At 35.9% G+C, this 13,631-nt stretch overlaps 1 protein-coding gene across 2 annotated transcripts in view; it reads right to left on the reverse strand.

Moving 5' to 3' along the window:
• The window catches only part of col5a1 (procollagen, type V, alpha 1), an 84,066-nt gene that overhangs the window by 36,135 nt on the left and 34,300 nt on the right, over nt 1-13,631 (reverse strand). For both annotated transcript variants that reach the window (XM_026196762.1, XM_026196761.1), the window contains exons 5-12: nt 10,881-11,012; nt 7,678-7,791; nt 6,390-6,962; nt 5,023-5,484; nt 4,652-4,708; nt 1,536-1,577; nt 1,061-1,123; nt 458-532 (exon numbers count right to left, since the gene is read on the reverse strand). In XM_026196762.1, coding sequence (XP_026052547.1) covers nt 458-532; nt 1,061-1,123; nt 1,536-1,577; nt 4,652-4,708; nt 5,023-5,484; nt 6,390-6,962; nt 7,678-7,791; nt 10,881-11,012 — 1,518 coding nt within the window. The remainder of the gene's footprint in view (nt 1-457; nt 533-1,060; nt 1,124-1,535; nt 1,578-4,651; nt 4,709-5,022; nt 5,485-6,389; nt 6,963-7,677; nt 7,792-10,880; nt 11,013-13,631) is intronic.

Genomic DNA, 13,631 nt, shown 5'->3' on the forward strand with positions numbered 1-13,631 from the left:
ATACAACACGGACAACATCATTTGTAATGTGCTGTTCAGAACATCTGGTTTTGCCATGGAAGCATTCCAGAACCCTTGACATAGTGAAGTCGATACACGTTCCGAAATAAAAAATGTAAAAAACCTGTATTGGAGTAACAGCTGGGAAAGAGGACGTTTGGAAAGTCTGAGAGTACGATGTGGAATCTGCGATATTTCTCACTGCATTAACCAGTGTGTGATTGATGAGCAATCACAGCAGCAAAGGGAGCATTATGTTTCTGATATCTCTCTGATAATAATCATCTAACGCCTCTGGACATACATCATGATGCACAAGCTAAAACTGACCTCAGTACAGTGAAAAGGGGCTTTAAACTGTAAAAGTTAAAAGACATGCAAACGTGTATCATCTGTGTCATTCTAATGTGTAGTTTTTGTAAGTGTCTATCTGGAGATTGTGCTCAGATTTACATACAGGCAACATCAGGACAGTCCCTGGAGGTCCTGGAAGACCGTCAGCTCCAGGCAGACCAGGGCGACCAGGAAGACCCTGTCAAAAAAAGCAAAGCATTATGGGTAATGCATTAAACAGCATTGTGATCTATAATATAATCGCTTTCAATCATTGTAATCAGGCTCTCTAAAGTTAAAATGTAATCTTATACAGTATGATGAATCACAATCACATTAAGAAACGTCATATTTCATAATAATAATAATAATAATAAATGTGTATATATATATATATATATATATATATATATATATATTTGTGTAAGAAATAGGAAATAAATATTACAATATACGTTTTAGGAAATTTAGATTTTATTGTAAATCATAAATATATATGTGTGTGTGTGTGTGTGTGTGTGAGTGTGTGTGTCTAACATTATTTCTGACAATTAAATAAGTTGCAACCTTAAAATTATATAAATAAACAAATAAACGAATATTTAAAATCTAATATAATTTTTGATAATTTTATATAGATAGATAGGTGTAGACCATGTTTCACAACACAATTTCCAGTGCTGTTGAACATATTGAGTATCTTGTATTTATTGTCACGGTTACTTACCCTCTCACCGGGGTCTCCAGCACCACCTGGGGGTCCCGTTGAACCTGGAGGACCGGGGAGGCCCTAAAAACAACACAAGGGTACTGTGAGGAACATGTAGGCATGAAGGCATCACAAACACACAAACACATGGGTGTTGGTCCGGTGAGCTCAGACTCTAGATCACTGCTGGACTCCTTCCATTGCTCTATTTCTCAAACTCGTGTTGTTCTAGTCCCTAAAGAGCCACCAGATCCAGCAATACTCCAGCTGAGAGAAGAGTTGCCTTAGAAATAAGTAGGTCAAGAATGAAACTGTGGCAACAAAACAGACATACAGTTGTTTAGCATTGTCAGCAACACACACAGGACCTAGAAAACAGATCAGCTTCCTAGCAACTCAGCTACTCAGCTCAGTTTTCCATTTTTTACGGTGCAAAGTATAGCACAGTCTTTTGGGACTCAACTGTTTGGTTTTGTAAGGAAAGCAGACTTACTGTGGGACCCTCTGGACCAGGTGGGCCTTCGACCAGCATTCCCTACAAGAACAGGAAGAACACAAATGCATTAGAATAACAGCATAAGCATAAGATCTGAAGCGTGAGAGTCAGAATCATTTCGATTTCTGTGGACTGTGTGTGTGAGATGTGTGCTTGTAACATCAGGAAGTCTCTCGAGTTTATGAAGCATGTGAGATGATCTTCAGACTGCAGCACAGCTGACTGAACATTCCGGAACTTCCGGAATTAATCTGATAGTTACAGTTCCACTGCTAGAATCGGACTGAATGATTGGAATGCCATGCCATCGACTACTGCTATTTAATGAGGAAAACAGTTTCAAATGAAGCATAATGTGATGAGGGGAAAAAATATGGGACGTTTTTAAAGTTTATTTTGAAATAGCACGTGTTTTTATATTTTTGGCATTTATTTTCATTTAAGTTAATTTTGTTTTAAGTCATTTAAGTAAGTTAAGTAATTAAGTTAAGTAATTTTGGTATGTGGTTTTATCATTTTATTTATTTATTTATTTTTTAAATAAAATATTTCTATATAACTTTAATTGTTTTCTTTTCCATTTACGTTTTTGGAATTTTAGTGCTTCAACTTCAACTTAATTTATTTCTAATTGTTTTAGAAGTTTTTAAGATGACATTGTTTTCTAATATTTAAGTAGTATTTTATTTTATATATATAAAAAAAACGAAAAGATTGGTGATAGTTTTACTTTTAGTTTTTTTAGTTCAGTATTGTTTTATTAGTTCTATTTAGGTGTTTAATAATTCATAATCAATCATTAATATTGCTAAAATAATTCAGAATTAATATTGTTTTGTGCCAGAATTCTTTTTAGACTACATGCAGTAATCTGATATATAGTCACGAATAAATAAATAAATAATGTTTTTATGTTCATTTCGAAGTAGCCTTTTAATATTTATATACAGCTTTATATAATTCAATTATTTTTAACGAATTATACATAGTTATTTTAGTTATTTTTTAAGCTTTTTGATCTAATATTTATATTTTACTGTATATTCTTCATAAGAGTCAACTGAAAGAGGATTTAAAACCATAGCTGTTTATTAAATCATACCTCAAAAATATTGGATATTGGAAGAAAAAGGAGGACTTTCAGCCAGTAACAAAAACTTGTGTGACAAAACTGTGACTCCATACAGTTAAACTAATGAAATATATTAGTTTGTGAAAGAACTGTACATTGTTGGTCACTTTGGATAAAAGTGGCTGCTAAATGCATAAATGTGTTTATTAAATACTGTGTTTATTAAACATTGGTGCATAACACTGTCATAGAGGAGGCTAAAAGTCAAAGTTAGAGGGTGTTTAAAACACTTCATATTGTTTAAACATGCACACGATTTTCATCATTGCACATATGTTAGGGAAAATTATATTAAAACAGATCAACTGTAACCAAATATTGTGATCTGTATCAGGACATACAAGCTGTTTTGTCTGGAAGTCATCAGTGATGATCAAAATGTGCTTGCATGAGTTGCATCATAACCACAAAAGGCCTGTGAAGATTGAATTGCAGTCACTGAGAGGTCCAGAGCCCAAAGCACAAGAGCTCAGCCTCTCTGTAGATCCAGAAAACTCTTCAATAAAAAAAGGACAAATGGCATTGGTTTGTCATAACATCGTGGTCTAATCTGGTGCTTTTTAAAGATGCTGTGGGTCTTGGCTCCGTCCCGAAGGCATCGTCCGAGTGTGCCGTCGTGGCAGTGGGCATGTTCGCTTTGTTTTTGGTGCTTTCCTTTCATGCCAAAAAACACAGAGTGGACATATTGTTTGTGTGTGTGTGAAAGAGAGAGCAGAACGAGAGAGAATGTGGGCGTTCGCAGAAAGAAGCATGTGATTTGGCCATTTTTTTTTCTGCAAACCACATGGTCATCCTTCATTAAAAGCAGCTGTTCTGATCTGCATGTTTGTGCTTTTCCTTGACTCGGATCTTCTCATTGATCTGTTCTTGTATCTCTGAACTAACACTACCCTGAAAAAAACGTGTCTTTATTCTTAAAAGTGTATTCTTAATATTGGTCTATATTAAGAATATATCTAAAAGTCATGGTTTCTAGTTTAAATCTGTTTTCTTGAGTTTGTCTAAAAGCACACCTCCATCAAACTTAAATATAAGATATAAGGGGAGATATCCCGAAAAAAAGCTTTTTTTTTTTTTTTATTATTATTTATTTATTTGGATTTAATGGTAATTTTTTTTTTTATGAGATGAAATGGTAGGTATTTTTGTGTTGTAGCTCAATTAATGGTTTTGTTTATCCTGTAGAATATATAAATTCACAATATGGTTTATTTGAGTGTAGAATTTTTATTTAATTTTGTGTAACAGGTATTTGAACTTTTTTTTTTAAATGGGTGGTTGGGTTTTATAAAGTTTTCTAGTGTTATTTATATATTTATGTTTTACATAAGAAAGCTATTTGATGCACTTTTAAATAGATATCATATATATATATATATATATATATATCATAATGTACATAGTGTACAGGCATCTTAATAGTCCGTAATATGATATTATATGGCCTGATCTTGTCTCTTTCTCCTTCCTGATGTTCATTGATTATAAACCCAGATGTCATTCTTTCCCGCTGAGATTGCAGTGACATCTGTTTGAAGACTCACAGATGTTAGAGATCAAGAGCCATGTGAGCAGTAGAGACCGTATGCAAGGACAGATGATGATTCCCATCATGCAAATAGCACTGCGTTTGAAACAGGAGTGACTCGCTCCGTTTGAAGTGCAAATGCAAATCAGGGGTGAATCCACATTCATCCGGAACAGACGACTGATCCAGGTGTCTTTCAAGATGTGTTTTTGAGCTGCCCGAACAGGTGCATGAATGTAAAATTGGACGGATGTGAAAGTGAGCGGAAGATGCAATAAATGCAAGACTACACTTCCTTGGGTTTGTGTTAATAAAGGGTTGTCGATATGCCAAACCACTTCAGGAAAAAAATCCAGAATGCAAGTAGATGCAGGCCCGGTGTGAACATGTTAAATACTGAGCCAAAACCTTGAAAGGATAGTACATATGTATCATATAGTAAGTGACACTTACGGGTTCAATGATGGCAGGCTCTCCTTTCTGGCCTTTCTCTCCCCTCAGTCCATCCACCTTTGGAAACACAACCTCAATTTAATTCAATCCAGATCCAGTGTAGATATCAGTGTAAACGCAATATGGAATAGAGCAGGTAATAAACGAACAATTCTAACCAAAAAATAAACTATAGGTCACCCTCAAGTCATTCAAAGCCTGTCTGAAACCCAAAGTGGGGAATTATATTGCAAAGAGTGGGAGGTACATTCTCCTTTTGTGTTAAACGGGACGGAAAAGTAAGCCATACAGGTTTGAAACAACATGAAGAATAAAAAAAGACAATTTTTTGGATGAGGTGAGCACAGAGGTGGGACGGAGCTGGAGATCACCTGTCCGTAGCCCTCGTCGGTCTCTGCGGGCAGTGCTTTGTCACCGTCGGTGTACAGGTCATCATAGTCATACATCTTCTCCAGTTCTGCGTCAGTGTAATCCGTGATGGATTCCTCCTTGAACCTGTCGATATCGACGGAATCTGCCTCTCCACCGATTCCTCCCTGTCCACCGGAGGCAACAGACCCCGCCCCCACACTGGCCCCAGCACTGCTGGATCCGCCCCCAACTGAGCCACTTGAAGAAGCAGACCCGCCTCCAACAGAAACAGACCCGCCTCCAACAGAAACAGACCCGCCTCCTACAGAAACAGACCCGCCCTCGACGGACACTGAAGTTCTGCTGCTGCTAGCGCCTCCTTCCACGGTATAATCTCCCTCTCCGTATCCTTCTTCATATCCCTCTCCATAAGTCAGATCAAGACCCTCGCCGTAGTGGGTATCATCATAACCACCATCCACCTACACATCAGACAAACACAAGGCTTCAGACATCATAACCATTCACGACTCCATGTGTGTCAAGTCAACTTTATTTATATAGCTCTTTTAAAAATATGGATAGTGTCAAAGCAGCTTTACAATATTAAATAGGAAAATAGTGTGTAATAATTGATTCTCATATGTGGGAATATCACAAAAACAAAGAAAAGTAAGATTACTTTTTATTTTTATGACCAAAAAGCACATATAGTTTATTTTTAGGGTTTTGCCCAGTATTTTAAGTGGTGATTGTCTATTTTTATGAATTGAAATGTATTATAACTTGGACATGTTCCTGACAGGCTCTGATTAAAAGAGAATGTTGCAGTTATTGCAATAATAAGCAAAACTTTATTAAAGACACGACTTAACTCCTGAGTTCAGTAAAATCCACTTCAGTAAAAAGGATATTAATGCACTATAATACTCAACAATGCAGTAATTGCAGTAATAAGAACAACTTGTTGCAAAACGTAGAAAATATATTTAAAACATAGTAAAAATAAAATATATTAAATAAAATAAAAGGTATTATTTAATGTTACCAATAAAATCTATTATATCTGAATTAGACTCAATCCCACGTCGGTAAAAAACATTAACTAAACTTCAGAAACTTCAGTAACAAAACAATGCAGGAACTGCAATAATAAGAAAAATACATAAATATACATAAAATATTTTAAAAGATCATTTAAATATCATTTAAAAAAATATATTATAAGTCTGTTATATCTGAATTTGACTGGATCCCTGTAAAACATGATCTTATTACATTATACTAAACCCTTCATTATTATATAATATAATATTATTAATAAATCTTTATTAATTCTCACATAAAAGTGAAACTGTTTGGGATAACTAGTTCCAACTAAACTCACCGTGGGATAACTAGAGCTGGAGCTGGAGCCGGTGCTGACTCCAGAGCTGGAGCTGGAGCTGGAGCTGGAGCCGGAGCTGGAGCTAGTAATGACTCTGGTGCTAGAGCCGGTGCCAGAGCCGGAGCTGGAAACAGAGCCAGACGTTCCATTGTGAATGACTGTGACAGTTGAGTGCACTCTTCCACTTCCTCCTCCTCCTGATGATGATGACGACGACGACGACGACGATGATGATGATGTAATGATCCGCCTGTCCAGGTCTCCTCCCAGTCCCAAATCCACCTCACCGCCCAGTCCGATCTCCACTTCTCCGCCGGTACCTGTGCCTGTGCTAGTGATGCTGATGGTCCGGGAGCCGTCAGGCGCCGAGGTCGACTCGTCATAATATGTGTCATATCCAGTCTCATATCCATCGTAGCCGTCGTACGGTTCCTCGCCAGTAGTCGTGGTAGAGCTGGAGGATGAAGAGGATGAAGAAGAGGAGGACGAGGAGCTACTCGAGGAACTGCTGGAGCCTCCTGTTCCACCACTGATAACCGATGTAACCACACGACCGCTATCCGGAACAGACACCTGGTCATCACAGGAAAGAGACACTTCTTTAGAATAAATAGTTGAAAATGAATGATTTGATGAATGCACTGATTTCTTGATTCACTCTCAATTCACCGAATCCCAGTTAGGAATATTAAAGTTACAGACTAATGCTGGGAACTGAACTATTGATGCTTATTTTGAGTTGTTGTCCCACTCCACATTTTAAAATCAAATAATATATTTTAGCAATTATGCCATATTATGGAAGAAAATAATAAGCTACGGACATGGTTTAATGTTGGATTAGAAATATGAAATGTAAAATATTTACTTGACCTAGCCTTATTATGAATTATGAATTATTTTGTTATAAAATTAAATTTTTGACAATTAAAAAAGCGGACATAAAGTAATACTAAAATATTAGATAAATATTAGAATATTAACGTAAAACTGAAAAAATTAAATTACAGATGTAGCCTAGGCAACTAACTGAAATAATATAAGCTGAAAATGAAGTAAAATAAGTAAAACTCAAAATATAATAAAAATTTATTAAAAAACTACAATACAATCAATTAAATATAAACAGAAATATATATATATACATTTATATATGTGTGTGTGTGTATGTGTGTGTATATAAAACTAATAAAAATGACAAAAGCAAAACTTAAACTAAAAAATAAAAGCTAATTTAAAAAGAATAAATACTACAATAGTACATAAATAATCCTTAAATAAGACTGACCGTTAGGTCTTCAGTTTCGGTTCCAGTCGTTTCATCGGTTGTCGTTTCTTCCCTCTTTTCGTTGTCCATGTCCTCATAGTAGGGATATTCATAATAGTAGTCATCCTCTGTGTTCTGAAGAGAAATGTAGAAACTAAGTGTTATTAAATTTTAAAATACTGTGTGTTTGCATGCATTTTGTCCTTTTCAGCTTTCTTAGTTCTTTTGTAAGTGTGCATTGGTAGTTCACAATGTTCATATGATCATACACGGTACTCTCACAGCGTGCTAATTTAACCATTCAAGCAGCTGTCTTGATTTAATAGACTCGAATTCTCTGAGAAGAAAGAGCTGAGGAAAGGAGGGATTCCCTCTGACTGAGTCCAGCGGAAATCCATGTTCTCTCTTATCTAGCGAGAAAGAGAAGAACGCAAGGAATTCACCGTTCTGCCTCTCTCTCCCTAATTCCCACACATTAGCAACAGATAACTCATCACGTTTTCATCTGTAAAGAGGTTTCGCTGATAGTTAAACGGCAGACTTGGCTTTTGAAGGGCTGGTCAAAGGTGCATCAGGGTTTTTTCATATTGCCGCCCACACTCAGATTTACAGCTCCTGACACACACAAAACTGAAAAAGGAGAACGTGAGGTCAGCAGAGGGCTGTTTCTGTGCCAGCATGCTGACATCAAAGCCCTGAAAGATGTAAAGATGTCCAGAACGCACCACATGCTGCAGTCACCTGCATATCATTACATTTTACAGGCAGACACAACTTTACCATATGTTGGCCACACCAGTTTTTACGATCGAAAAGCTTTTTACGAATATTACTGACGAATATCACTGTTTTATTTTTTCGATTCTTGGTGATGTTTTGTTCATTTATGTTTCTGAATGTCAAATGGTAAAGCATGAAGCTAGCAATAGCAAAGTCATGGGCTCGAGTTAGAGCTGAGAAAACATTTCAAGACATTTGTGAACCCAGCCTTAAAAAAACTGTACATTTTGGTGCATGCAAGTACTCCTGATGTGTAAAAAACTCGCAGTCTTTAAAGATCCCCATTTTCACCATGTTTTTTGAGAATAAAATATTGCATAAATCCAGGCAAATAATATAAGAACAAACCCTTCAGTAAAAACCTTCAGACTATGGTTAGGATTAAAGCTGTAAACTGCGGTGCATGCAAGAAAAAAATCACAGCCTGTTAAAAATTAAGAATTTTTTCCATGTTTTTAGGAATACGTGTTGTATAAATCAGGCACATGGTATATGAACAAACCCCTTAGTAAAAACTTTCAGATTATAGAAAGTTTGGTGTATGTAAGTGCTGCTAAATGGACAAAAACTTTTATATTTTGAGAAAACAACCTTTAAAGATACAGTATGTACTGCAAGTGAAATCTAAAAGACACAAATATACTGTAGAAAGTGCAATAAAACAGTATTTTAAAAGTATTTTGAATGTTTTATTTCTACTAGTTTGAAACAGCACATCATGAAAAATCTCAAAATTGACCAGTGCCTGAAAAACTAAGTTTTTGCCAATAAACAGCAAACTTTGAATCCACCAGAGACTCCAGCACTGTTAACAAAGAGTGTAATTGGTCACATTAATATAAAGTGTGATTTTGCACCTGTCGTCTGCATTAAATTCAGCATTTCTCCACTTTTTGACATTCTAACCATTTGTTTTGCCCCGTGGTCAATCCCACAATTCCCTTCAGCCTGCCTTTTGCTCGGCTCCCATAGAGAATCAATTGATAACGGTTGGTCATCTCTGTGTTATTCAGCTTAAACTATTTTCTCGTCTGTTTCACATGCTAAATCTCTCAGTCTTTCATTTAATGCCTTCTATTCCTCTCTTCGTATCTCTCAGAGGATATTGGCATCTGAGTGAACCCAGATGGACAGAGACTATGGAGAATATGAGCACTCAGTTGATCCCATGAAATAAAAATGGGACTTTTGTGGGTTTTAGTCCATCTCTTCTCATCTGTATGTTGTAACACTCATTTGACACATTTTAAATGTATAATATTTCTACAAGACAGACTTTACGTAGTGACAAAATAATGACTTTTCTTTAAATATTTTTACATTATTAACACACAATTTTGTTAACCCAGCCTGAATTAACTGGAATTAGATATAGATATATACAGTATCTATGTGATTTAAGCATCAAAAACACTAGAAAAGCATTAATTTTGAAATCTTATCTTGTCAAATAAATGTGAAATGGGATTTTTGTCTTCTCATATTTCTACGGAAAGACATATATATATATATATATATATATATATATATATATTAATTAATAAGCATTTTATTTAATAAAATAATGTTTTTTATTAATTGATTAATTAATTAATTTATTTAAATTTTTCACATTTTAAATATAAATGTAAGATTAGATTTGGAAAAACTTTTTTTTCAAATGCAGTACAAATGTACCTTTTTTTTTTCTTTTTCTTTTTTAAATATATCTGCACGATTTAACACCGAATCCCTTAGAAAAGCACAACTGGCAAAATCTTAGTTTAATTCATCACATAAATGTGAATTTTTTTTTTTTTTTTTTGCTTGTCGTACTTTAACAGAAAGACTTGAATATTACTTTAGCATTTAATTTAGAGACAAAATAATGTATTTTCTTTAAAAAAAAAAGTACATTATTAATACAGTATGTCAGCAATACTGCACAGGAGAGGTCCTCTCCTCCCTCTATCTCTCTCTCTTTTCGTTTCTCTGACTGATGAGCTCATACGTTCGGTTGGAAAAATACACTCTAAACAGACAGCATGCAACTGGGTCTTTTCCGATGAGATGGAAAGAGCCATAAAGAATTAATACGCCTGAAAAACACGCACACGAGTAGAGGCATGTTTTATTACTCCATTCCAAATACTGTATGAAAGCTGAATAAATGTATTAATATTCAGACAGTGAGCGCTTTGTGCTGTCAGATATGCCAACTGTAACACCAAAACCAGATTCTATATTTACAGAAGAGAATGTGAGCAGCACTGGCACTAAATCATTGACCATTTAGGCAAGGGATCTTTGTTAAGTACTTTGCTGATTTTATTTTTGATTTCAGATTTAAAAGAGCTTTGATAAGATGTTCTTGAGTTCAACAGAGGTGAATCTATGCTGGTTTGCTCTTCAAGCGCTAAAGGAAATGAATCTTGGAGTAAGAACAGTATACTGTATGAACTTACATCTTTATCAGTGTTTGGGTCTTGGTTCTGGTGCTGTTCAGGTGCAGGAACCTCACAGTCGGGGCTGTAGTGCTCACAGTAATCAAACGCAGCGCGATAGTCCGATACAATCATCAACTGCTGGATGTCACCCTGGAAACAAAGAAATCAACTGTTAGAACTTCTGTAAAAATAGCACAAACAAATATGAAGGACTGAAACATCCTTGTGCTTGTTACAGGCCATGTGAGAGACAAATAAGACCAGCAGAGCGAGCAAAATTCCCACTCATTTGATGCAAATGACAATGATGCTGTGAGGGAAAGAAGTAGAGTTCATTCAATGCACCTTTAATAAAGAGTTACATCTTATACAGCTTACAATTTACTAACATTTACTAAGTATTGTGATTTACTTTTACTTTCCATAATGTTTTAAGGAGCCAGCAAGAGCAAGGGTATCAAAAAAGAGCTAGATAAAAATAAGTTATATAATTCCAAAAATGTATGCATAATAACGTATAATTTACATAATAATGTACTATAATTTTAGCAATAAAAAAATAACATATATACACACACACACACACACACAATTTATTAATTAATTATAAATATATATTTATAAAATAATGTTAATTGATTTTAGGGCTGCACGATATTGGGGAAAAATGACATTGCGATATTTTATTTTTCTGCGATATATATTGTGATATGAAATCTAATCAAATTTTTCTTGCAAATAAAAATGGGGTGAGCATACTTACATTCTCATTTTAAATGATTTAAACATCGACACCATCGTGTCAATTGATTAATATGCGCGAGGGAGAGAGAGAAAGACAGCGCTCGTGTTGTTTGAAGACGGTGAGCGTGCGGCCTCTCTCTCTCTCTCCCTCTGTCTCTCTCTCTCTCTCTCTCTCTCTCGCACTCTCTCGCACATTCTCTCTCTGTCTCTCTCTCTCTCTCTCGCACTCTCTCTCGCGCTCTCTCTCTCTTGCGTGCTCTCTCTCTCGCGCACACTCTCTCGCTAGCGCTCTCTCTCTCTTGAGTGCTCTCTCTCTCGCGCGCACACTCTCTCGCTAGCGCTCTCTCTCTCTTGAGTGCTCTCTCTCTCGTGTGCTCTCTCTCTTGCACGCTCTCTCTCTCTCTCTTTGTCGCGCGCGCTCTCTCTCTCTGCCCTATTAAACTGACAGGACTTAAAAACACATGCAAATGATAAACTTTCACTCTATGATGGTTAAGCTGTGCAATTAATCCGCGAATCACATTCGTCAAGGGCCGGGTAGCAGCTGGCTCGTACAGTTAATGAATAACGGATCAACTCCTGCAATGTGACTATCATGGATTCGTACATCGCTATATCGATGCTTAAACGACACATCGTGCAGCTCTAATTATAATTCATTAAAACATAAATTTGAATATAATTAATTATGTAAATATTATTCATAAATGTTTCTGTTCTCATTATATTGCCAAATGATGATTTGTAATGATGTTTTAATGAAACAGAGTCAGCAGGAATATGGTTCACTAATTAGTCATTCTCGTTTTATATAGCAGTTGAGTAAGTGAGTCCGATTACTTCAGCAACTGCTCAGACCGATTCGTAAGTTTTTGGAAAGGTCCAAGAACTGTTAACAGAAGAAAAGAATAAGAGCTGTTCTTGGTTTGCCAAACCTACCATTGAACTGTATACTAATGCATGAAGAAACATTTACAACAATCGCACAAATATGATGAGTCTTCATATGAAGCAGAGTCAAAACAGCATTATGTTAAATTGATCTAAAATTCAAAGCACGCATAGAAACAGGAGAGAAACAGCTGTGTCCTTTCATTCAATAACCATGGGTTTTGAAAAAATAATGAATACAGTATGGAAAAGGGATGAAACACCTGTTGCAATAGGACAGGAAACACACACACACACACAGTGAAAGTGGGTCACAGTCTGGGAGGAGAGGGTTGAGTCAGAACCTGAGCAGACGCCAAAACTGTCTGATTGAATTAGGGCACAATGACCAGCACCTGTACACTCACACACACACACACACACACACACACTACGAGAGAGAAACATTCCATTACCATCTGAAAAGGTAATTCGTGTTTGACTGACTTTACAATACGTGCTCACTGCAAAACAATAATCCACTTGTCCATAATTACTATAATTTGTGAGCATTTCTCTCTCATTTCCACATGCACAAAAACGTACACAATCCATTCAGTTATGACCACAATAATCTGCTTCATGAACAAATGACTCTTTCCCATAATGCACTGCCAAGTTGATTGTTAATGCTTGTTATTATAGTTAGAGTGTTTATAACAGCAATTGGTTTTGGTATATTCAGCGATTTTTAATTGAAGTGATATTTTTAGTTCATTTTGAGGGTTAAGAGTTTTTCTACTCATCGTGTGTGTGTGTGTGCAACTGAATTAATAAAGTGTGATTTATTCAAGAGCTGACATTGCATCATCACTTTCAAAATACTATTATTTCAATCCGTTTCTAAATGGCACTGATTTATTATACCAGTCAGATTCATATATCAGTCTAATCGGTGATTCTTCCTTGTTATACACGCACTAATACACATTTTTCCCACAGCGATCTGAGGAAACTTGTACAAGCAGGCGGAGAAAATGTGTGCAAAGTGAGTGTGAACTCAGGAAGATGAATGTCTGGAACTGACACGAGTTTAGAGTCAAACATGAAGAGACTAGAGGACACAAACAGATTATCTAATGAAGGAGATCGAAA

Source organism: Carassius auratus, chromosome 21, assembly GCF_003368295.1.
Source record: "Carassius auratus strain Wakin chromosome 21, ASM336829v1, whole genome shotgun sequence".
NCBI lineage: Eukaryota > Metazoa > Chordata > Actinopteri > Cypriniformes > Cyprinidae > Carassius > Carassius auratus.